Genomic DNA, 23778 nt, shown 5'->3' on the forward strand with positions numbered 1-23778 from the left:
AAAGCAGAGCACAGGAAGCCTAGCTCTTCTGTCAGGCTCTGGAAGGTACTGGAGCAGGTGAGGTCATGTGTCTCCTTTTTTTATTTCCTTTATATGACTGCCAGGAAAAATGGTCTGAAACCAAGCACAGGCTCTCAAAAGAAGAAAAGGAGAAGCAAATTGGATTCTCTAGAGCAGAAAGAAGTGGTGAGGTCATATTTCATAACTCTCCAAATAGGCAGCACTTTGGAAGAAAAGCTGCCAAGATAATCAGTCCCACCCCAACTTCTGCTCCTGCTTTTGCTTTTTTTGGTTTCTTTTGGACTTTGTTTTCTAGAAACTAAATGTAATTGGTTTTTGTTCATCCATAATGGAACTACATTTCTTTCTTTCTTCCCAAGTCATTATAGTCTGCCTGGCTGGAATCATGTTGCAGTTTCAGGCAGAGCCTAATACTCCCATGAATTGGAACTATAATCTTTATTTTTATGGACTCCATAAAACGTTGGAGTTTTATGGATTTAACTAAACATTAATTAAAATAACCTTTTTCTATAGACTGGAGTTATAATTTCAAATATGTATTTCCATGGAAGGACTTTGATCCTGAGATCTAACAAAAATTGCGTGCTACACTTCAAATGTCCTGCCTTTTATAGGGTTATTTCCTTTGGGCATTTAGTCTAACAAATATTTTAAGGAATTCATTCATGTATTCTTTTATTCGGCCATGGACTCATCAACAATACCAAATAGGAACTTAGAATACAAAGAGGAGAGGGAAAGGAAAGGCCCTTTGTTAAAGGCCTCTGAGCTCGACAGGCCCCAGCCTTCCCACTACACCTGGAATTTGTCCAGCTTAGTCCCAACTGTTGAACATATCAAATGGTTTCAAACTGTTTGCTCTTATAAATAGTACTGCTAAAGAGGTTTTGGGGAAGACACCTTAAGTGACTACTGCTGCCCTCCAAAGGGGAAGTATCCTCAGGAGTGGCGGTAGAAGACCAAAGTAAGATATGTTTTATGGCTCTTTTTTTTTTGGTCCATTACAAAATCGTTTACCAGAGGGACTGTAACAATGTGTTGTGCCTCCGGCAGCCCCACAAACCAGCCAATGCTGGGCACAGTCATTTTCAATTGTTTTTGATACGCATACATGTAAAGTGTCTTAGATTTGTTTGAATATTCATTTCAAGCAATAGCACATTTAAAAAATATTAGAATTAATAGGAGTAACATGTATGGTGCACCTGCTGTGTGCATAACAAGCCTTGCTCTTTTAATCCTCCCAGTAATCCTACGCGGTAGGTACGATTATTGCTCCCATTTTACTCAGGAGCTAAGTTTGGACACTCAGAGAGTTTACACAGCTGGTTAACGGTAGACTGGGACTTGAAAATGGGGTGTTTGACTCCAAGGGGCCCACACGTAGCCTCATCTCTGCTCTTGCGCCTCATGGTGATTGTAGATTTATAACAATGAATGAATCCCTTTTCAGGTTAAAATAATCCCTTGATACTCTTCCTGACTTGCTCCCCTGGAAGAGAGGAGAAGAGCATTCTGAACTGAGGCAAAAGCAAGAAGCAAAGGCTGCATGGAAAAATGTGCAGAGTACTTTTAAGCATCACAGATAATCCTGTTTGCCTGGGACGTAGGGCCCCACAGGGTGAAGAGGGCTGAGCAATGAGGTCAGAAAGGTAGCCGGGGGTAAGTTCTTAGAGAATGTTGATGGTCTTAAGGACTTTGGATTTCATTCTTTAAGCCACGAAGAGCCCTAGAAGGTTCTTGAGCAAGCGAGTGATGGGATCATGTGGGTTTTGGAGAGATTTCTCATTTCTCTGAGTCCCCTTCTCCATAGGGACTGCTGTATAGCCTCTCTGCTGTTAGGGACTATCGTCTTATCCAAGTGAGAAGCGCCAGGCCTGTTGAACGGTGGTAGTGGAGGTGGGATGAAATGGTCTGACATGAGAGGCATCATGAGGTAGAAGAGACAGAACTTGGTTCTAACTAGAAATGACCTCGAGTGAGAGGCAGGAACCAGGGTCTCTGGCTTGGGAGCAGGCTATATCGTATCACAGGGGAGCATGCTTCTGGAGGAGGACAGGTTCCATCTTGGACGTGCTGAGTCTGAAGTGTTTGTGGATTTCCCTTCATAGATATCTATGCAGTTGGGTATTTTCTTCCAGGAAAGTGTCAAGGTGGGAGATGAGATTTAGGAGTCATTTGTATCAAGGTGATAGTGGTAGTCCAGGAAAGAGGACTGATGAGAAAACCTAGAAAAGAAGTTTACATTTGAAGGACAAGGAAAGAACAGGGACAAGATAGATAAATAAATAAATACATACATACATACATACAAATTCTGAAGGGCCAGTGAGAAGGGCTGGAAGAGAAGTAGGCAGGTACCATATGATGGAAGGCAAGGGTGGGGGATGGAATTTGGGCATATTTGGGGGCAGATGGAGTTCTTGGGCAGAGTGAAGACTGGGTTGAGCAGCTCAGAGAGCATGACTGTTTATATCAGGGGTGAGCAAACTTTTCCTATAAAGGGCCAGATAGTAAATATTTTTGCTTTTGAGGACATACAGTGTCTCTGACAATGACTCTGCTATTTCAGTGCAAAATCAACCATAGACAGTAATAAATGAATGTACCTGGCTAAGTTCCAATAGAACTTTATTTACAAAAACAAGGCAGGTCAGATTTGGCCTGTGGGCCATAGTTTGCCAAACCTGATCTGTATCATATCTAGTTTTCCTAACCAGAATCAGAATGTAGTCTTCCATAGATGGTTATATGATTCATTAAGCTGACTGGAAAATATAAGAAATGTTTGGTCCAAATAATGATAAAATTTCTTTCACCACAATTTCTAGCTATTTAGAGTTCTTATACCTGGACACAGTAGATTTTGATGTATTTATGAATTTACTAACAAGCTGATTCTATTGAATTTTCTAGGCATGCAGTTATATCACGTGCATATCGTGGTGCATTTATTTCTTCCTTTTCTAATTTGCATCTCTGCTCTCTAATTCTAAGTTACAGAGAAATGGAGGCCCCTGTTTTCTACAGCCTTCCCCCTTCAAGGCTTGTTTTCTGGGATCCCAGTAGCTGTGGATTTTTCCTAGACATTTCCTGGAGACCTATTTGGGGTTGAAAGTCTTTTAGTTTTCAATAGCAATAGCAAAGGACAGTTTGGCAAACAAGGATCTGATCCCTTTTTTTATGAGCTCAAATTTAGTGGTCTGTTTTAAAGTTCTCTTCTTTGATTGATTTTTTTAAAATCTTAGAATAAAATCCATACTTCATACCTGGCCTCCACAGCCTGCATGATCTGCTTCCTGCCAACCTCTTTCATTGCACTTTTTATTTTTTCTTTCCTTCACTCACTTGTCCCCAGCCAAGTCCTTACCCTCCTTGGGGTCTTGACACTGCTGTGTTCTTTGGCTGGAATTTACTTTCCTGGGCCCTTCTCATGCCCTGTGGGTCTCAGCTCAGGCGCAGTCCCTGAACAATCCCTCTATCTAAAGGAGATTCCCTCGGGGTCTCTGTTACACAGCTCAGTTTATTCGTGTCATAGTATTTTTTGTTAATTTTTATTTTTTTATGGAAGTATAGTTGATTTACAATGTTTCAGATGTACAGCAAAGTGATTCAGTTTTACGCGTGTGTGTATATATATATATATATGTGTGTGTGTGTATTCTTTTTCAGATTCTTTTCCATTATAGGTTATTATTTTGTGCCATAGTATTAATCACAATCTGTAATTATCTCGAATGTGGGTTGTTGTGCTTATCTATTGTCTGCCTCCTTGCAGTAGATTTCGAGGTCTCTAAGGGCAAGGACCCTGATTTCATGCTCACAACCATTGTCTCCAGCACCTAGAACTGCGTCTGGCAGAGAGTACGAGCTTAATCAGTATTTATTGAAGGAATAAAAGCATTCTCCTTTCTCATGGTCAACACCAAGGACCTATCTCAAGCCTCCTGTGCTGGGCGTTCTCCATCTGCCCCCCCAAATTCACTCTCCATGCTTTCCTATGACTCTGTGCCCAGGGAAATAGAAATTTGGACTGTGTCAACTGGGTGTCCTTGCTCTCTGGCTTTGATTTGGGACTGGACAGTAGTAATGCTGGTACAAAACTGAGAAGAAAAAGGAGAGTGAGGCCAGGGTGTCTGTCCCCCTCCTCCCCGCCCTCGCAGAAGAAACCTGTAACCACAGGCTCCTTCTCTCCCTTGACTATAAGTTTCAGCCCCTTTCAGGTGGCCCTGTGTCTCCCCTTTTCCCTCCAGGCCTGGAAGTCAGAGGGGAGGAGGAGAGGCTGGGGTAATGATTCCCTTCGCAGTTCCCACCAGGTGGGCTTCCTCAGATGGGGTCTCTGCTCCTCCTGCTGCCTTAGGTGTAGGGGTGGGATTGGTTCCCTGCTGTGGCCAACCCTGGGGTATGGTCCCTTTCCTTGTCCATCTCTACCTTGTTAAACTCGACCTACAACTTTGTAAATAGTCCTTTTATTCGACTCTCAATGACTCCATTTGAGCTTGTCATTCTTGTCTACTGGGACTCTCAGGTTTATTCACCTGTGAAATGGGAAAGTTGACCAAGTGGAGTTTCTGATAAGTCAACATTTCTAGTGTGGTTACTACTGGTCACTTTTGAAATCAGTGACTGATTCTGACAAAACCTGTTGCAATCTGACTTGTGTAAAGATAAACTTCCTGCTCGATTTGCAGTTCTGTGTGCCTGTCCTGTTATCTGATAATGTTTGGACTATGAGCATCTCAGGTAACTTTTAAACCATTTTGATAAAAATTTTGTCCTGGGATTGAGGATAGGGTTGTTTTTGTGAATGAGATGTCTAGATTCCTGAGGTTTGGTATATACGTTAGAATTGAAATAAAGAGGGAGGCTTTCTTCCCTTAATTCTGTGGGTATTTTCCATTAGATCCTCTTACATTGAGCCAAAATCCACTCCTACCCCTCTTCTCCTGATGCCACCTTTTTGCATGAAGAACCACCCAAAATAAACCTGCACAGAGAGAAACAGAACAACAGAGGTTTGGGCTGACCTCCAAATCTTGTGCAGATTTCAGTGGTGAACCGAAGCTTGTTTGATCAAATAAGCTTGAGATGAGCTCTCACAGGATCACAGAGGCTCAGGGTTAGGATGGATCTTAGAAGTCATCAGTTCCCTCCCCCATCAGATTGGTCATTGCCAGGCAGAGAATCTTCTCCAAGTCTTCCAAACCCTGCTTAAACAGCTAGAAGGACAGAGAACCAGAGCTGGGGAGTGCGTAGATCTTTAAAAAGATGGTCTGTTTGATCTTGGCTGGATTTAAGACGTTGTTTCTGACAAAGAGCTTTTTAAATTTTTAATAGAAAATATGGGGTTTAGTCTAGCTCTATGACCTCTTTTCCACCTCTGCCACCACCCAGGTTTGTGACCTTTCCTGGGGCTCGTGTTCCTAAATGGAACACTTCAGGAGCTGTCTTGGATGCCAGAGTGAATCTCTTTCATTTGCTGTGCAATGCAAGCTTTTCAGAATGCCATGGGGCACTTTGCACTTGTGGGTTAGACCCAGCTTATGGTAGGATCTTCATTTTTCTGACAGGAATAGAAGTATGACCTACTGGTAATACCAAGAGAATCTGATTTGCTCCTTTGGTAACTGGAATAGTGATTCCACTATGAGTAGTGCACTGGCCCTGTCCACATTGCCCCTGTGCCCGGGCACACTGGCATCATTGAGTGGATTTCGGGAACACCACCATATGGACCTCTTTAGCCTTCGCAGTGGCTGGGCAGAGAGTTGGTCACCTCTGTCTGGGAACTTTCCCTGATTGCACTATACAAATATGATCATTGTCTCCTGTGTACCAGCAGGAGATAAAGATTAGGATGTGTTATTCTCTTGCCCCTCCCCTTCCTCCTGCCCTCTCTCCCTCCAGACTGCTCTCTCTGCATATTGCTGATGCTCACATCATCATCACTGCTGACGTGTTCTGTTTCCTTGTGGTTTATAGATGATCACGATGCAGTCCTGAGGTTTAATGGGGCACCCACAGCCAACTTCCAACAAGATGTGGGCACGAAAACCACCATTCGCCTGATGAACTCTCAGGTAAAATTTCTTCTGTGCAGAAGTATAGTGAGAGAAGTTTCCTTCCTAACACAATCATGGACGGTGCTGAGTAGAGTGCAGTGGTCAGTACAGAGACTCTGCAGTTAGCTTGCCTGCCGTCTAAACCAGCTTTGCCTCTCTTAGCTAAAAGATCATGCCTAAGTTACTCATGCCTCTGTTTACTCATCTGTAAAGAGGGGAGAATAACAGTACCTTCCTCACAGGGTTGTTGTGAGGAATACACGAGAAAATCCATGGGCTCTGAAGTAGAATGTATTTTACTAGGAGCACATCAAAGCCGCTGGCTTAATTAAGTCCCTTGCCCTTCCTGCGTCCCGGATTCCTCATGGAGAAAGAGAAGACAGTGATTCCATGATGCAGCCTGGTACTGTGGTCATGGGAAAGCCCCTGTGGCATTAGTCTGCATTACTGGAGGTATCCAGTGTCCAGAGAAAGCCGAGTTCTGCTGTCCCTGTGGCCGCAGGTCACATCCAGAGTGTTGCCCGAGGGACAGCAGAGGATATCCAGGGAGAGAGAGGAGTGTCGTGAAAAGTAAATGAACAAATGCACGTGGGTGTGCTTTATATGCTGTAAAACCTTATCCAAGTATTATAAGACAGCATCACAGTGTAATTATGTGTAATACAGCATTACAATTCAGGTATTACCTCATGAATCCCCCTAGACTATTCATTTCCTGAAGTATTTCCAGGTAGCATATGCTGATTTCTCTATACTAATGGGAACTTGAGAAGTACTCTTGCCACAAAGTTCTGCTAATGGATTGAATTAGTGGAAAAAACTGGATTGCACATACATCAAAAATAGCATGATAGGGCTATAAACCCATTTACCTCACTCCCGACCACCAATGTTTGTCTTTTTTCTGAGTATACGTGTAAGCCTTGGGGGGTTTTATGTCAGTGTTTAGACTCTGTACACTTTCCTAGGGCTCGTGGGTGTGGATTGGGTCCTGGAAGTGACCCTAAGTGCTCTTTCAGCACCGTCCCAGCAGAATATGCATTTCTCCTCCCCTCTGCCAGGCCTCCACTTCCCTGTTTCTCTCAGCAATCTCTTCACTGCCTGACCTTCAGGAACTCACCATCTGGGCAGAAGCTGCTTCCTGCATGGCCTGCTTTCCATCTGAGGCCCACAGTCCTAGGAACCTTTTTATGATGGGACTTAACTCCTTTGCAAGAGGCCACCATCTTGTTTTCGATTCTTCTTCTAATACTTCTATTATTATTTGGATGATGATGATGGATGTTGTCACTTTTTAACACTGTAACATCCTCCAGCAGCCTCTCTGTGCTTCTAATACCTGTTTCTGTTCAACCTTGTGTTTGGGGTTTTTACATTACTTTTATGATAAGCTATAAGAGGGCAGGTTAAAAGAAATAGATTGGTCGGCAAGAAACTCTCTGGAGCAAGTGGCACTTGAGCTAGACTTTGAGAGATGGGCAGGATCTAGAGAAACAGTACTAGGAAGGCATCCAAACAGTGGGATTGGCAGGACAGAGCTGCACAGCAGACGAGGGGGCACTCAAACAGCCCTGGCAGGGTGGGGATGGGGTCTGGATTCGTGTTGCACCACAGAGGGAGGTGAGGCTGGAGCTTCATGGCTGCTCAGACTCTGGCAAGTCTAGAAAATCAGGCAGAGGGGTTGGGATGAGCTTTCCCTTCTTTCTCCTGTCCCTTCTTGTGCTGCAGTCACAGAAACCTGGAGCTGGAGGGCTCCCCAGGGAATGCTAATGCCTAACTTCCGCTTCTGTATAAGATGGAACCTAAATACCCAGGAGAAAGGTTTATTTACCCTTGCTTCCTAACACAAACAGGGACGGTGCTGCGTAGAGCGCAGTGGTCAGTACGGAGACTGCAGCCAGCCTGACCGCCGTGGAGACCAGCTCTGCCTCTCTTAGCTAAACGATCACGCCTAAGCTCCTTATGCCTCTGTAAAGAGGGGAGAATAACAGTACCTCCTCACAGGGTGGCGGTGAGGAAGAAGTGAGAAGATCCGCGCAAAGCATTTAGCGGCCGGCACTTACGCATACGCGTTACCTGCTCTGATATTTACGAGTGCGGAACTGAGGTGGGTGTGGAGGGTGCGCTGGTGAGCGAGACAGACCCAGCCCTGTTCTCGCGATACCATCCCACAGTCACACAGACAAATATAAAGTCACAACAGACAGCTACAAAGGAGAGGGTTAAGGTGCTCCCAGAGCCCATAGAGGGGAATCTTCCCTAGACAGGCAAGTCAGGAAGAAGTGAGGAGGTGAGTCTTCACTGCGCGCGAGAAGTAAGGGTAGACGGCGAGAAGTGCGGGAAGAGGCAGCAGCGTGGGTGAGGCCTGTGTGGAAGGGAGCTGGGACGCCCCGGGGCCCGGGAAGAGGTGAGTCTGGCTGGTGGGGATGTAGAGAGGGACAAGGCTGAGGGTGAGAAGGAGCCAGGCCACGGTGCTTGTTTTCTTCTCCGAGGCATGGCCAGACTTGCATTTTGTAAACCCCTCTGGCTTCCATGTGATCAGTGCAGTGGGGGCGGTGGATGGACAGACACACTTCGGGGGCTCTTGCACTCATCTGGACTAGCAATGCTGGCAGTTGCGCCATTGTGGAAACGAAGGTGACTGTGAGAAAAGAATGGATTTGAGAGCTACTCAGCGTGTGCAGTCATCAGGCTCTAGTGTGCGGTTGGGTGTGAGAGGTGAAGGGAGGGGTGGCCACAGGTGCGCCTGGGTTTCTGGCTTGTGTAACTGGCCAGCTAGTCACTGAGACTGAAAGGAGTACTGGGAGATGTTTTGGGTTGTGAGGGGTAGGGTCAGAGAGGGGCGGCAGGGATAAAAACTGTGGTTCTGCATATGGTCGGTCTGAGCTGCCTTTTACGTGTCTGTGAAGAGAGGTCCAGTAGGCAGTTATAGAGATGGGACTGGAGTTCGGTGGAAAGGTCTGGGCTGCAGATGAGGATTTGTGAATCGTCTCTATCTATGTGGCAGTGAAACAGTGGGACCAAATGAGGGCACTAGAGGGAGAGTAGAGAGAGGAAAAGTCCATGCAGGGGGTTTGGGTAATGAGAGCAGCGAGAAAGAGGTCAGAGCCATCAGACGCTGCTGAGAGGCCAATTTAGATGAAGATCGAAAAGCATCGTTCTCTCCTTAGCAAAATGGAGGCCACCGTTGGCCTCAGCGACAGCCGTTGGGGAGAGCGGTGAAGCCAGAAGCCAGATTGGAGAGTGTGGAGGAGTGGGGAGGGAGGAAAATGTGGAGAGTTCTTGCAAGAAGGCTGGCTCCGGCAGGCAGAGAGAAATAGGGCAATAGCTGTAGAGAGTTGAGGGTTCCAGGGCCAGTTTTTGTTCTTTTCATTTTTTAGATTGCAGAGAATTGAGTATGTTTAAAAGTCAATGGGAAGACAGTCACAAAAGGACAATCACTGTATGATTCCACTTATATGAGGTCCCTGGAGTGGTCAAGCTCCTAGAGACAGGAAGTAGAATGGTGGTTACCAGGGCCTGGGATGAAAGAGGAATAGTTGCTTAATGGATCTAGAGTTTCAGTTTCAGAAGATGAAAGAGTTCTAGAGATGGATGGTGGTGATGGTTGTATAACAGCATGAATGTACTTAATGCCACTGAACTGTACACTCAAAAATGGTTAAAAGAGTGCATTTTATGTTATACATATTTTGTCACACACACACACACACACAAATTTAATGAGGAGAAAACCAGTTGATAGAGAAATTGAATATACTAAAAAGAGGAGATAATTAAGTCAGTGGTGGGAGTGGTGGATCCAAAGCCTAGTGGAGGATTAACCCCAGCAGGAGGGGTCAGAAGGGAAGACGGATGCAGGGGGAATAGCTGGAGGCAGTCTCTAGTGGAAGGATGAAGGGGCTTCGATTTTCTCTGCAAAGTAGGGTACAGAGAAAAGGAGGCTTTTCGTAGGGAGGCTGAGAGGAAGAGAGGTTTCAGTAGAGGAGGTTTGAGCCAAGAAGGTTTGAAATTGTCATTGAGGAAAGAGTAAACCAGAGGAATGGAGTAGGGTCTCCAGGCCATGCTAGCCACTTTGAGGTTGGGGAGCATGGATTCAGAGAGAAATCCAGCTCTGTTTGCTCAGGGGTGGTATGATCTGCAGATCAGTAGGAAGCTGCAAGCAAGAGAGGGAGCACAGAGGAGGCCTGAAGATTCTCTCAGATTCGGGAGGCTACTCCCTTCTCGGGCATCTCTTCCAGGTGTTTAATGAAGAACTAACCCTCAGTCCTCAAAGATTCTGAAACTTTAATTTCTAGCAATTGCTCTCCTGGGTATATATCCAAAGAAAACAAAAACAATGCTGAGAAAAGATACATGCACCCCAATGTTCACTGCAGTACTATTTACAATAGCCAAGACATGGAAGAAACCTAAGTGTCCATCAACAGATGAATGGATAAAAAAGATGTGGTACATATATACAATGGAATATTACTCAGCCATAAAAAAGAATGAAATTTTGCCATTTGCAACAACATGGATGGACTTGGATGGTATTATGCTAAGTGAAATAAGTCAGAGAAAGATAAATGTTGTATGATATCACTTATATGTGGAATCTAAAAAATAAAACAAACTAGTGAATGTAACAACAACAACAAAAAAAAAACAGACTCACAGATACAAAGAACAAACTAGTGGTTACCAGTGGAGAGGGGCAAGATAGGGGTAGGGGATTAAGGGGTAGAAAACTACTAGGTACAAAATAAAAAGCTACAAGGATATATTGTACAGCACAGGGAATATATTTTATAATAACTTTAAATGGAGTATAACCTTTAAACATAGTCACTATATTGTGACTGAAACATATAATATTGTTCACCAACTGTATCTCAATAAAAGAAAATAAAGCCAAGGTAAGGTTGCCTGGGAATTAAGAGACAGACCTTGATCAAATTTCTCCCTCAGTACTTACTGCATGAGTGACTTGAGCAAGTTGCCTTATCTTTCTGAGCCTCAGTTCCCTTATTTGTAAAGGGAAATAAGAAAAGTTACCCTGCTGGGTCTTTGTAGGCTCCAGTGAGATTACTGAGCGTGGAGCATGTCACTCAGAGGCCCACATGCTGAAGCAAAGGCTCCGTAAAGGGTGGCCGTCGTCACTAGTGCAGCATGAAGGCCTGCCTGTGTCTGCTGGGCAGGCACCGTGCCCTCCCATTTCCCAGGCAAGTGGGCATCTTGGCTCCCAGCAGGGATGTCAGCCAGCTTGGGGCCTCTTCAGAGGTGCCCAGCAGAAGGGAGAAAATTAAAGGATAATTTTCAGGAAAATGTAAGCTCATGACTATCATACAGACAGTGTCTATTTTATTCATATGAGGAGGGAACCAGGCTGATGTTATAACCGGTTCAGAGGAAAAGTCAAAACAGTACAAAGTTTGAATAAAGGGATGCAACTGTCTTTTGTCACGAGGTGGGCAGGAGGAAGAGGGAATTTAGCTGAAACTCTACTGGGCAAGGTTGAATAAGCGTGTCTGTAGTTCGCTACAACTTACAAAGCGCTGCAAAACAGCTCTCATAGGATCAGAATCTGGTGAGGAGGACGGGACTGCTGCAGACAATGCACAGTTCTCCACTGAGGTACAGCGTTTTCCCTGCGCTTCTGGATGGCTGTGGTCCCTTTGCCAGGGCTGAGAGGGGGTGGCCGACTTCCCAGGGTGCCCAATCCACTCTCAGGAAAGCCCTTCCCATCCTCTTCAGGCACGCTGACCCTCCTTCCTCTCTTTCTGTAAGTGGCACTAAACATCAAGCCTGTAGCTTTAACACTGGTCACGGGCAGCCGCGTGACCTTGCTCCTTGTGATACTGACATGTGACTGATGCCCTTCTATTGTGGCCCTTTCTCATCTTGGTATCCTAGGAAGCTGGCAGTCTGTCTCCTCTATCTTTTGTCCCAGTTGGTTATCCCAGCTGTTTTGTGTCTGTTTCTGGGCAAACTGAGTCCCCACCATCGCACCCAGACAGCACCTGGCACCCCAAAGTTCCTGAGGGAATAGCTGTGGGTTTGGTAAATTGTGCCTTTGTGCATTTTCCTCCCAGAGGGAGAGCTCCTCTGGACGGCAGCTGGGGCCAGTTTTGTTTGTTCAGCTCCCAGCCTCCTCACATGCAGAGGACAGCCTTTTGTGCATCTGGCCTGTGACAAAGCCATGGAAAACAAAGAGGTGGTTTCTTATTGAGAAGATGGCTTTTTAAAGAAAACGGTGTCATACCGTGAAGTTTCAGCAGCTCTACGCAGGCACGTATGTGCCAGGTGTTGTTATGAGATTCAATAGGGAAACCACATATAGCTAAATGTGGGTCTTTAAACAAATTCAATTGTGACTCTAAGTGTAAAGTTTTCGTGAGACTCAGCTGAGCCCCTGCTGGGCCCAGTGGCTTCCTTAGAAGCTCCTGTACAGGTTTGGGAAGAGAAAACCTACACCCTGTGCATAGTGGTACATGCGCTGACTGGACTTCACCCAGGGCATGCCCAGATCACTCAATGGGGCTTATCTTGAGATATTAGCTGGTACCACTTACTAAATACTTCTGTTGTCTAAGGGCCATACCTGTCTTACAATATTTCATGACAACTCTATGAGGTGTGGTCACCAAACACCATTTTACATGGGGACACTAAGGTTCAAAGAGTTGAAGTGAGTTGCTCTGGGTAGCTCAGAAACTAAGCAATAGAGGTGGATTTGGATCTAGGTTTGTTTGCTGGCAGCACATTAACTCCCCTAAGCTTTCTTTAAGCTTTTCTAGGTCGCTGATATTTTTCAGAAACAGAGAAGGGGGCTCGACTTGATGATATTGGACACAGGATGCCTTCTTACTCCAAACCTCCGGGTCATAAGTGGTTTTCCACATGCCGGAGCTGCCCTTGGTCTTCTCTTCCTTGTGTAGCCCATCCATCTGGTGTGCAGCCAGCTACCTAGGTTCCATTCAGTCAATCGAATAAGCTCCCACAAGACCCTGCCTAGTATGGGGGAAGAGCAGGAGAATGCAATGCTCTCCTCCTCATAAGGGCTTCCATTTAGGTGAAGAGAAAAAGACACACCCCGCTCCCCAACATACACACACACAAAGCTAGTAAAGGTGCAGTGCAGAAGCATATTCTTTTTGCATGAGTTTGACTATCTTAGATACCTCACATGAGTGGAATCGTGCAGTATTTGTCCTTCTGTGTCTGGTTTACTTCACTCAGTATAATGTCCTCCAGGTTCATCCATATTGTCATATTTGGTAGAATTTCCTTCTTTTCTGATGCTGAGTAATACTCTATAGAAACAGATTGTTGAATGGTGGTTGCCAGGGGCTGGGGTGAGGGACAGATGGGGAGTTGCTATTCAATGGGTATAAAGTTTCAATTGTGCAAGATAAATAAGTTCTTAGAGATCTGCTCTACCTTGTGCCTATAGTTAACAATACTATATTTTGCACTTAAAAATTTGTTAAGAGGGTAGATCTCATGTTAAGTGTTCTTACTGCAATGAAAAAAAGCAGGGTGTACTCCAGTGTGGGGCTGGTACCCAAGGCCTGGAAGTTTAGACCAGGCAAATCTTTGGCATGGAGTTCTTTCTGTGAGGGCATTACTGAATCTTGAAGGGAACATTCAAAACCTATATGTAGTTTGTGGAAAATAGCTATCTTTAAAATAACCTGCTATCTGACCTCACACCGCATTTCAGCTCAGTCACCATGCACAACCAGTGCTTACGTCGGAATCTCACTCAATCATAAAATGTCTACACTTTGACGTCATTTGCTAGGAATTTTTGCATCTGTGTTCATGAGGGATATAGGTTTGTAATTTTCCTTTCTTGTTATGTCTGTCTGTATTTTTGATATCAGAGTAATGCTGTCATTGTAGAGTGAGCTGCGAATTGTTGTCTAAAATTTTCTGGAAGGGTTTGTGTAGAACTGGTGTTACTTTTTTCCTGAATGTTTGGTAGAGTTCACCAGTAAAGTCATCTGGGCCTAGAATTTACCTTGTGGGAAGGTTTTTAGCTACAAATTCATATTTCTTTAATAGATACAGGGTTATTCATGTTACTTGTTTCTTCTTGACTTCTTGAGCTTTGTTAGTCTATATCTTTCAAGAAATTTGTTCATTTCTTCTATGTTATTGACTTTGTTAGCATAAAGTTGTTCATAATATTTCCTCATTATCCTTCTAATATCTGTGGAATAAGATGTGATGTCTGACGTGACATGACATCCTTTAAGGTGATCCAAATGGTATTGGAAATCCCAGAGCCGAAAAGGACTTTGGAGATCAACTAGCCATTCATTCATTTCAGAATGAATTATCGATCACCTGCTGCATGCCAGACTTTGTGAACAGGGCTAGAACTCAGCTGCCAACAACCGCAGCGAAACAGAAACAGACGTGCTCCCTGCCCTTGTGAAGCCCAGGGTCTTGCCTGATTGTTTCATTTTACAAATGAGATAACTGAGGCCTGAGAGGAGAAGGTGAGCTGTACAATTGCACAGAGGACAATGGCAGGCCCATGAGGCTGAAGCCTTCCTAACGGCCTGTCCAGGGCTCTTTCCTGGCTCTCTGGTGACACGTTCTAAGTCCATGTTTTCTCACTCCCATCATATAATTTATCCATCTCATTTATCGCCTAGCTCTCCCACTATGAGAGGAGGCATTTTGGGCCTGTTTTGTTCATTGATGCCCAATGCCCAAGTGCCCGGGATAGTGCCCATTATGTAGTAGATGTGCAAGAAATATTTGTTGAATGAAGTATAGTCCAAAGAACCTCCTGCTCACTCAGTGGATTGCCTCCAAACTTCCTCGTTTTTTTTGTTTTTTGAACTTTTTATTTGAAAATACTTGAAAACTTCCAGAAAAGTTGCAATAATATGACAAATACAAAGAATGCCTATATACCATTTATCCAGATTCACTTATTATTTTTTCATTTTACCCCGTTGCTATATGATCTGGTCTATCCATCTTTCATAATATTTTTTTTTCATTTGAGAGTAAGTTGTATACATTACAGACATCAAGCCCTAAATATCTGTTACAGACTGAACGTTTACAGCTCTCCCACAAATTTGTATGTTGAAGCCCTAACTATCCAATATGATAGTATTTGGAGGGAGGTGGGGCTTTTGGGAGAGAAATATGTTTAGATGAGGTCCTGAGGGTGGGGCCCCATGACGAAGGGATTAGGATCCTTATAAGAAGAGGAAGAGAGACCAGAGCTCGCTTGCTCTCCGCCATGTAAGGACACAGTGAGAAGGTGGCCATCTGCAAGCCAGGATGAGGGCCCTCACCAGGAACCAAATCTGCTGGCACCTTGACCTTGGACTTCCCAGCCTCCAGAACTACGAGAAGTAAATATCTGTTGTTTAAGCTACCCAGTCTATGGTATTTTGTTATAGCAGCCTGAGCAGACTATGATTTTTTGGTACCGAGAAACAGAGTGCTGCTGTAACAAATACCTGGAAGCGTGCGAGTGGCTTTGGAACGGGGTAACTGGTAGAAGCTGGAGGAGTTCTGAAGGGCATGCTAGAAATACAGACAGAGGGAAGTCCTGGTGAGGACTCAGAAAGAAAAGAGGAGAGCTGGAGAGAACGCCTCTTTTTAGAGAAGACAAATAATCATGAACAGAACGCTGGCAGAAATATGGATGATAAAGGCCATTCTGGTGTGGGCTCTCAGATGGAAATAACATGAGGAACACGTTATTGACCAATGGAGAAAAAGTGATCCTTGTTATAAAGTGGCAAAGAACTTGGCTGAACTGTATTCTAACGTTTCGTGGAAGGTAGAACTTGTGAGTGAAGAAACTGGATATTTAGCTGAGGCAATTTTTAGAAATTGCCTTAGGGAAAGCATTGAAGGAGTGGCTTGGTTCCTCATGACTGCTTTTAGTAAAATGTGAGAGGAGAGAAATGAATTGAAGAAGGAGTTGTTTAGCAAAAAGGAAACAGAACTTAAAGATTTGGAAAATTCTCAGCTTATCTATATTGCAAAAAATGAGAAAGCTTGTTCTGAAAAAAACAGTAAGAGGATGGCCCAACAAGCATTTGATAAAAAGGTCAGTGTGGGAGTGAACCACAGACCTAATCAGCCACCCCAGCAGAAACACTGCTAGTGTGAACTGAATGAGCGTGGATACAGGACAAAATGAAGGCAGGCTGTCAGACTTACATTCTACAGGACCAAACTATAGAGCTCTTTGCCCGCAAACATATACCATTCTTCAAGACAAGGGAAGAATGAACCCAATGGTGATTCAGAGACCATCAGGGCTGCCTCCTTGGTTTCAAAGGGGGCAGGGCACTGCCTTGACCTCAGTAGGCCATATGGCAGCTGCCCAGGGCCTTGGGGGAGTGACTCCTGCCCGGCAGAGCCACGCAGGTGGGACTGATGCCCCACCACGTCCATAAGGCAGAGCATCAAACCAGAGAGGATTATTTTCAAGCCTTAAGATCTAATGGTATGTACTTTTCTAGGCTTAGACTTTCTTGGAACCTGTCACTTCTTTCTTCCTTCTAATTTCTCCCTTTTGGAATGAGAATCTCTACCCTATGCCTGTTCCACCACTGTATTTAGGAAGCACATAATTTATCCAGTTTCACAGGTTCACAGCAGAAGAGTTTTACTTCAGGTTGAATCGTTTCGCTCTCTTCTGGTTTAGATAATATTTAGATAAGACTTTGGACTTCAGCCTTTAGAGTTGATGCTGGAATGAGTTAAAACTTTTGGGGATGTTGGGATGGAATTAATGTGTTTTGTATGTGAGAAGGACATGATTTTGGGGGATGCAGGGGTAGAACGTTATGGACTGAATGGTTCTCCCCCAAATTCATATGTTGAAGTCCTAACCCCCAATGTGATGGTATTTGCAGACGGGGCATATGGGAAATAATTAGGTATAGAAGAGGTCTTGAGGGAGGGGCTTCCACGATGGGATTGCTGTCCTCATAAAAAAAAAGGAGAGAGACTATAGAGCTTGCTCTCTTTTTACCATGTGAGGACACAGGGAGAAAGCAGCCATCTGCAAGCCAGGAAGTGGGCCCTCACCTGGTAACTGAATCTGTTGGTACCTTGATCTTGGACTTCCCAGCCTCCAGAGCTGTGAGAAGTAAATGTCTGTTGTTTAAGGCATCCAGTCTGTGGTATTTTGTTATGGTAGCCTGAACTGACCAAGATAATACTTTAATGTGTACTTCCTAAGAATAAGAGTATTGTCTTATGTAACCAAAATATAGTTATCAACTTCATACATTTACACTGATACCATACTTTAATCTGGCTGCACTGCAGTTCTGTTAATTGACCCAATAATGTCTTTTATGGCATATTTTTTTCTTCTAGCACAAGATCCAGATTAGGGTCACGTGTTGCATCTAGTTGTTACGCCTCTTTAGTCTCCTTCAACCTAGAATATCTCCATATCCTTTGTCATTTAAGACACTGACATTTTTGAAGAATAAAGTCCTTCTTTAAAGTTTTTTAAAATTTAGGGTTTATCTGATGCTTTCTCAGTATTAAATTCAGTTTCTGCATTCCTGGCTGGAAAACTACACAAATGACACTGTATCCTCCTAAGAGCATCGCATCAGGAGGCATCCAGTGTCCATCTGCCCTTCAGCTTGGATATGGTGTTGTTTGATTTGGCCACTGTATAATTACATTTTTCCCTTGCGGTCTATGAGTGAACACTTTAAAACTGTGCCATTATTCTGCTCCAGATCAAAATTCCCTCCTATGTTTAACATTCATTGATCACTTTTGCCTGAGCCAGTCTTTACTATGATGGCTGAAAAATGATGGGTCTTTTAACTTCAGCTCTCCCTTCTCCATGTCATCCAGCTGGCACTCAGAATTTTATTATAAGCAAGAAGCCTCCCTTCTCCTCCTCCATTTATTTCCTTCTTCCCTCCCTCCCTCCTTTCCTCCCTCCCTTTCTTCCTTCTTTCTTTTCTTTTTGTATTTGTTATTGGTAAGAACTCAGAGATTCCTATATTTTCAATGGTTTCTAATTCATTACTGTTCTGAACTACTTAGGTGTTCAACTTGTCCCAGATCTGGCTAGTGGGAGTTCCTTCAAGCTGGCTCTTGTTTCCCCATGACATGCATGCCCTCATCATTTTTTAAAATACTTCTATACTTTCTGGCATAACAAGATGTTCCAGTTCATTTTGTAACCTATCATCTGTTGGGTTTTTAATATTTCATCTTTATTAATTTTATCCTGAATGCACACACCAAGTGTTCTGGATCAGAGACAGATTTCTTATTTAAATACCTTAGAGTAAGTAAGAAGTGCATTAGTCTCTGCTTAAGTTCTTATTCCTAGTGCAATGCAATAAGAGCCAGGCCGATTATCCTACATGAGTAGCCAGGTACCCTATAAGCAAGGGACAAAAAATAAGTGATTTTTTTCCCTCGCTTATAAAAGGCAGGAGGTAGCTGTCCTCTTCCCCTCCTGAAAAAGAGTCCCCTTCTTACTCCAGCCCCTTGGAATATAAATAAACTTACTTAGAGCTGTCCCTAAGTTCCTGGGCTCTTTCCTCCTGCTCCGGTCTTCCTGGTCTCTTAGAATATCTTTGTATTAACCTAGAGATATAGTCTGAGCTATAACCATTTAGCTTCTTGAGGAGACAAGCGAAGTTTTATTATGTTTTGAGTCAGAGAAGAGCAATTAACTAGACAAATAGCTATCGATTTTATTCTCATTGTTTATAAAGAGTCTCAGGAGTCTGGGGCTTTTTGCAGGAGTGCTGAGAGATCCTGGGAAGTTTTATTTCCCCATACTATCCTACCCTAGTTCTGGGATATGCCAGTGTTTCCCAAGGAGCCCTGGTTCCTTTAAGTGAAAAATGGTATTAGAAACCAAGATCTAGGTACTAGATATGTTCATGCCTAACGAGGTTGTCTTTGCTTCTTGGCCCTTTCAGCAGGTAGAGGAAATATATGCATGTACACACACAATACACATACATGTGTATTCATTTACATATATGCATACCTGTGTGTATGTATACACATCTACATAGGCACATGCATATACATGCAAAGATACCTATTTTAGAAATGACAGACTCAAATTGATACCTCAGTCTTTGCACATGAAGGTATTCCTTGCCTTCCCCATTGTGTATTTGTAACCCCCGCTTCTTTCAAAGTGAGAATCCCCCTTCTAACAACATCAGCACACTGATTTATTTGCTCATATCTATAGTACATCTAAAGTAATTTGAAAATTGTTTTGCATATCTCTACATAAAACAAACCTATCAAAGTTTAGGATTTGTTTGCAATTCTCTTTCACACCCCGCCCAAGACTGAGGGTATATGGCCAAATAATGAGGTAACCCTAAGTTACCTCGATTAGTCCTTCTGTTTCTCTTCACTTCGATTATGAATTCATTTGAAATTCAACTGTATTCATTTTGTTCCAGTTCTCTGTTTTTCTTTTCCTTACTTTAAAAAAAATACACAGAATATTAACATGCTTCCAAAATTCAAAACTATCCAAAAAGGTATACTCGGAAAAGTGTTACTCACTCCTGAATTCCTTCCACCCTGTTTCACCACCACCCTCTGTAGGTAACTGACTACTGTTGTGTGATTTATACTTCTATGTTTCTATTTGTAAAGACAAATATATATATAAATATATATATGTTTTAATTCACCTTACTCCTTACAAAAATGTAGTGGACTATATATGCTCTTTTACACTCTGCTTTTTCCCAGTACCTTCTGGAAACTGCTCCGTATCAGTTCTTAGAAATCTTCCTCATTCTTTGTTGCAGCTGCATAGTACTCCTTTGTGGGGGAGTTTCACAGCTTATTCTTTCAATCTCCTTTGCTTGAACATTTAAGTACTTTCCAACATTTACTTCCTCTAATATATTATGGTTCTTTGGATGACCTTTCCTGTGATTCCAGGTAGAATTACGGGCCCCTCTGATTTGGGGTTTGTGGTGGGTTTCAATTTGTGGTGCCCTTCTGTTTAGCACTTCCCTGTCCAGGTCCAGTTTACAATGGTCAGGCCTTCCCTTAAGGCCCAGAGCCTTCATATCATTTTTCAGGTCTACAGAAGACCTTGAAGACCTCTTTGTCTTCCTAGAGCACTAGCTAGCTTTGCAACTGTGGCAAATTTGCAAATCTGGCAGCCAGAACACGAACTTTATTTTATCATCCCTCAACATTTTTGAAAGATTGCCTAGGACAGTGGGAGGTCAGACATACCTTGATTTGCAACCCAGCTCCATCCCTTCCTAGCTGTGTGATCTTGGGCCAGTTTCATAACCTCTCAGAGCTTCCTTTTCAAGCCCTGTTTGGGGCTTGGAAATATTGTGAGGGGTAAACGAGAAGAAATCGAACTGGACTGTTGTCTGAGTTTAACAAAACCACTAAGTCTAAACTTCTACACATACACACACACACGGTGTATTAGTTTCCTAGGCCTGCCATGCCAAAACGCCACAGATGGGGTGGCTGAAACATAGAGATTTTCTCAGTTCTGGAGGCCAGAAGTACTAGATCAAGGTGTCATCAAGGTTGGTTTCTGACAAGGGCTCTTCCTGGCTTATGGATGGCCACCTTCTCTCTATGCCATCACATGTGCATGTGGGTTGGGGGGAGAGAGAGAGATCTCTGCTGTCTCTTCCCTTTCTTATAAGGACATCAGTTTTATTAGATTAGGGCCCCATCCTTATGACCTTGTTTAACCTTAATTACCTCCCCAAAGGCCCTATCTCCAATATAGTTACACTGGGGGTTAGGGCTTCAACATATGAATTTTGGGGGGGACATAATTCAGTTCATAACAGAGGGGAAGAAAGATCTGGTAAGAAAAAAGACTCACATAGTCACAGTGGGAATATCTGAAGAATGCAGTTATGCATGATAATTTTCTTCTATATGTATGTAGATAGATGTGTGTGTGTGTGCGTGTGTGCGTGTGTGTGTGCGTGGATTCCTGTATTTTCTAACTTTCTGCAGTGACTATTTCTTACTTTATGACTGGAAAGTTTACTTTAAACAGGTTTCTAAACAGCAACAGTCCATCTCCCAAGTGTAGTCTTTTCCTGGCATGTGCTCCTTGGGGGCTCCGTTGCTCTGGCAATGATTTGCTTTCCTCATCATGAGGCCCTGGGGATCCCTGAACTCAGGTCAGACTGTGCATGTGGGTGAGTACAGGAGCATTTGAGAAGAGCTTTATTTTTAAGTCACTTGTGCTGCAGTTGGACAAATGACTGAGATGTTGTCCAGATATGGCTGGTCACCCAGGCAGGGACTTACAGGGTGGTCATGTCCTATAAATAAGGCACCTGGGGCCCAGAGAAGGTAAGTGAGTAGGGATAAATCAACTCATGAGTAGGGATAAATCACCTGGTGTCAGGTCCTCTGCACAGAAAGAAGCATAGCTTAAGGCTTAGACTTTCAATATACCGGCAGATTTTTTTTTGAGTGGGGGGTGGAGTGGGATGGGACAGGGAGTGAAATTGTAGAGTTCAGTCTTGAAAGTCATGTATAAAATAGTGTGAGGGTGTCCCGCTTCCCCCTGGGGCCTCCCTGTCACCCGCTCAAACATGTCTACCTTGCAAAGCCCTGTCTGCCAGGATGCGCAGTCTGCCTTTGGACTGTAGCGCTGAATTCCGGTCCTGTGAGTTACCGTGTTCTCCACAGAAAGAGGACAGTGCTTAATGTTGCAAGGTGTGGGGCCCCTCCCAGTTCCTATGGCCTCTCACCTGTGGGACTCTAGGTCAGTTGCCTCATCCTTGAACTTCAAATCCCCACTCCACTCCCAAAGGCACATACCAGCTGCTCTTCTTTCCATGTTCTCATTTTAGGAAATGGCCTGAGGTCCAGGAGTCACCTTGACCCCTTTTTTCTTCACTTTCAACAACCAGTTAGTCTGCAAGTCTACAGCTGACAGTTGTAACTCTTTTTCTTCATTTCCCCATCATTTTTTACTTAGGCTATAGCAGCAGCTTCTATGTGATCTCCTTTTCTGTAAAAACTCTAGTCCAGAACACTGGTCTGTTTGGATTCTTCTCACTTACAAGCCTTCACTGGTCCTGTAATCTACTGAGGAAACCCTAAGCTCCCTGGTGTGGGAGCTTCTCTGACTCCTTCTGGCTCTCCTTTTGTATCTAAGCCACACTGGACAAACTGCAATTCCCAAAAAAGCTATTCACTCTGCTAATTAGAATTAGGTTTGGCTGCTAGTGACAGGAATACTCTGCCCACCTCTCAACACTAGCTTAACAAGATAAAAAAGTATTTTTCATGTAAAAGAAGTCTAGAGTTGGTATGGTGTTCCAGAGAGTCAGGAACGCAAGCTTCTACTCCCTTGTGCATCTGCCGTTCTAACACGTGACTTTCACTTCATGGTCCAATATGGCTGCTCAAGCTCCAGCCATCACATCCACTTTTTGCCAGCAGGAAGGAGGAATGAACAAGGAAGGGCATAACCCTGCCTCTAAGAACAGTTCCTGGAAGTCACACTTGCTTACACACCATTGGCCAACATTTTGTCACATGGCCATACTTAGCTGTAAGAGAGGCTGGGAAATTTCTATTTCAGGTAGTCTTTATTTTAGGTAGCCATGTGTTGAGGTATCTGTTACCAAGGAGGAAAGAGAGGATGGGTATGGGGTGACACCTAGCAGTCTGTGCCATGTATTCTCACATCTAGGGATTTGCACACATCGTTTCTTCTGTCCAGGTCCTCTTCCCTCTCCCTCCTCACTCCCTTGACTTGGCCTAGTCTGATTTGTCCCTTAACATTCACTTACCTCATGGCCATCCTCACTCTGGCACCCTGTGACTGCCTAGGGGCTCCTTAGCACCCATTGCAGCTGCACAATCTCTGGCCAGGGTGGGCCCACCACCCATAGTTCTTGTTTCAAAGATACACTGAGGAAATGAGATTATATTCTTCAGGCTCCCAGGACCTTCCTACATCTGGGGGAAGGTATGGGGACGGGGTAGCTGAATGACCTTAGAGGCTCTTGGCAAATTGCCATTCTTGGTTGTACAGACCACCCATCTTCCCACAGTCATTCTTCAGATACTGCAGGGACACTGATTAGGTCTCAGCCTTCGTGATGGTGAGTGATCGAGGTGGCGAGGGAATTTTTTTGGGGGGGAGCCATGCTGTGTGGCTTGCAGGATCTTAGTTCCCCAACCAGGGATTGAACCTGGGCCCCCAGGCAGTGAGTACGCCGAGTCCTAACCACTGGACCGCCAGGGAATTCCTGGGGAGGGATTATTGTTGTGATTCTTGCTTTCAATTCCAGTCCATTCTTGATTTGATTTCTGCCGTTTGTTCATTTTACACCTGGGCAACATCATCTCCCACCTGCTTTTTAAGGTGACTGACAGCTGATCACACGAAACAACTTTGTCCCTTAAGAGGGACACAGCTTCTTTCATTGCTAAGCCTTCGGGGCCCCTTCTGTCTCTTTCTCACTCACTCCTGTGCCGCATTTGATCCTCAAGACACCTCCTGTTTGAGAGAGCAGGGCAGCGTTACCTGCACTAGGCCTAGGACGACTGTCTGACTTGCTCACGGTCATCAGACAAGTGGCAAAGCCAAGAACTGAGCCAGGTCTTTCTGTAATAAGTCTAGTAGTTTTCACCTTCTGCTGCCACACTGTTCATATTTTGATAAGTACTTTAATTAACA

The 23778-nt window shown here is 44.1% G+C and overlaps 1 protein-coding gene across 1 annotated transcript in view; it reads left to right on the top strand.

Annotated features, from left to right (window-relative positions):
• The window catches only part of ST6GAL1 (ST6 beta-galactoside alpha-2,6-sialyltransferase 1), a 135521-nt gene that overhangs the window by 106265 nt on the left and 5478 nt on the right, over positions 1-23778 (top strand). Inside the window, exon 7 of the mRNA XM_059920747.1 lies at positions 6007-6104. Within this exon, the coding sequence (XP_059776730.1) occupies positions 6007-6104 (98 nt within the window). The remainder of the gene's footprint in view (positions 1-6006; positions 6105-23778) is intronic.

The sequence above is a fragment of the Balaenoptera ricei genome, chromosome 4 (assembly GCF_028023285.1).
Source record: "Balaenoptera ricei isolate mBalRic1 chromosome 4, mBalRic1.hap2, whole genome shotgun sequence".
In the NCBI taxonomy this organism is placed as follows: domain Eukaryota; kingdom Metazoa; phylum Chordata; class Mammalia; order Artiodactyla; family Balaenopteridae; genus Balaenoptera; species Balaenoptera ricei.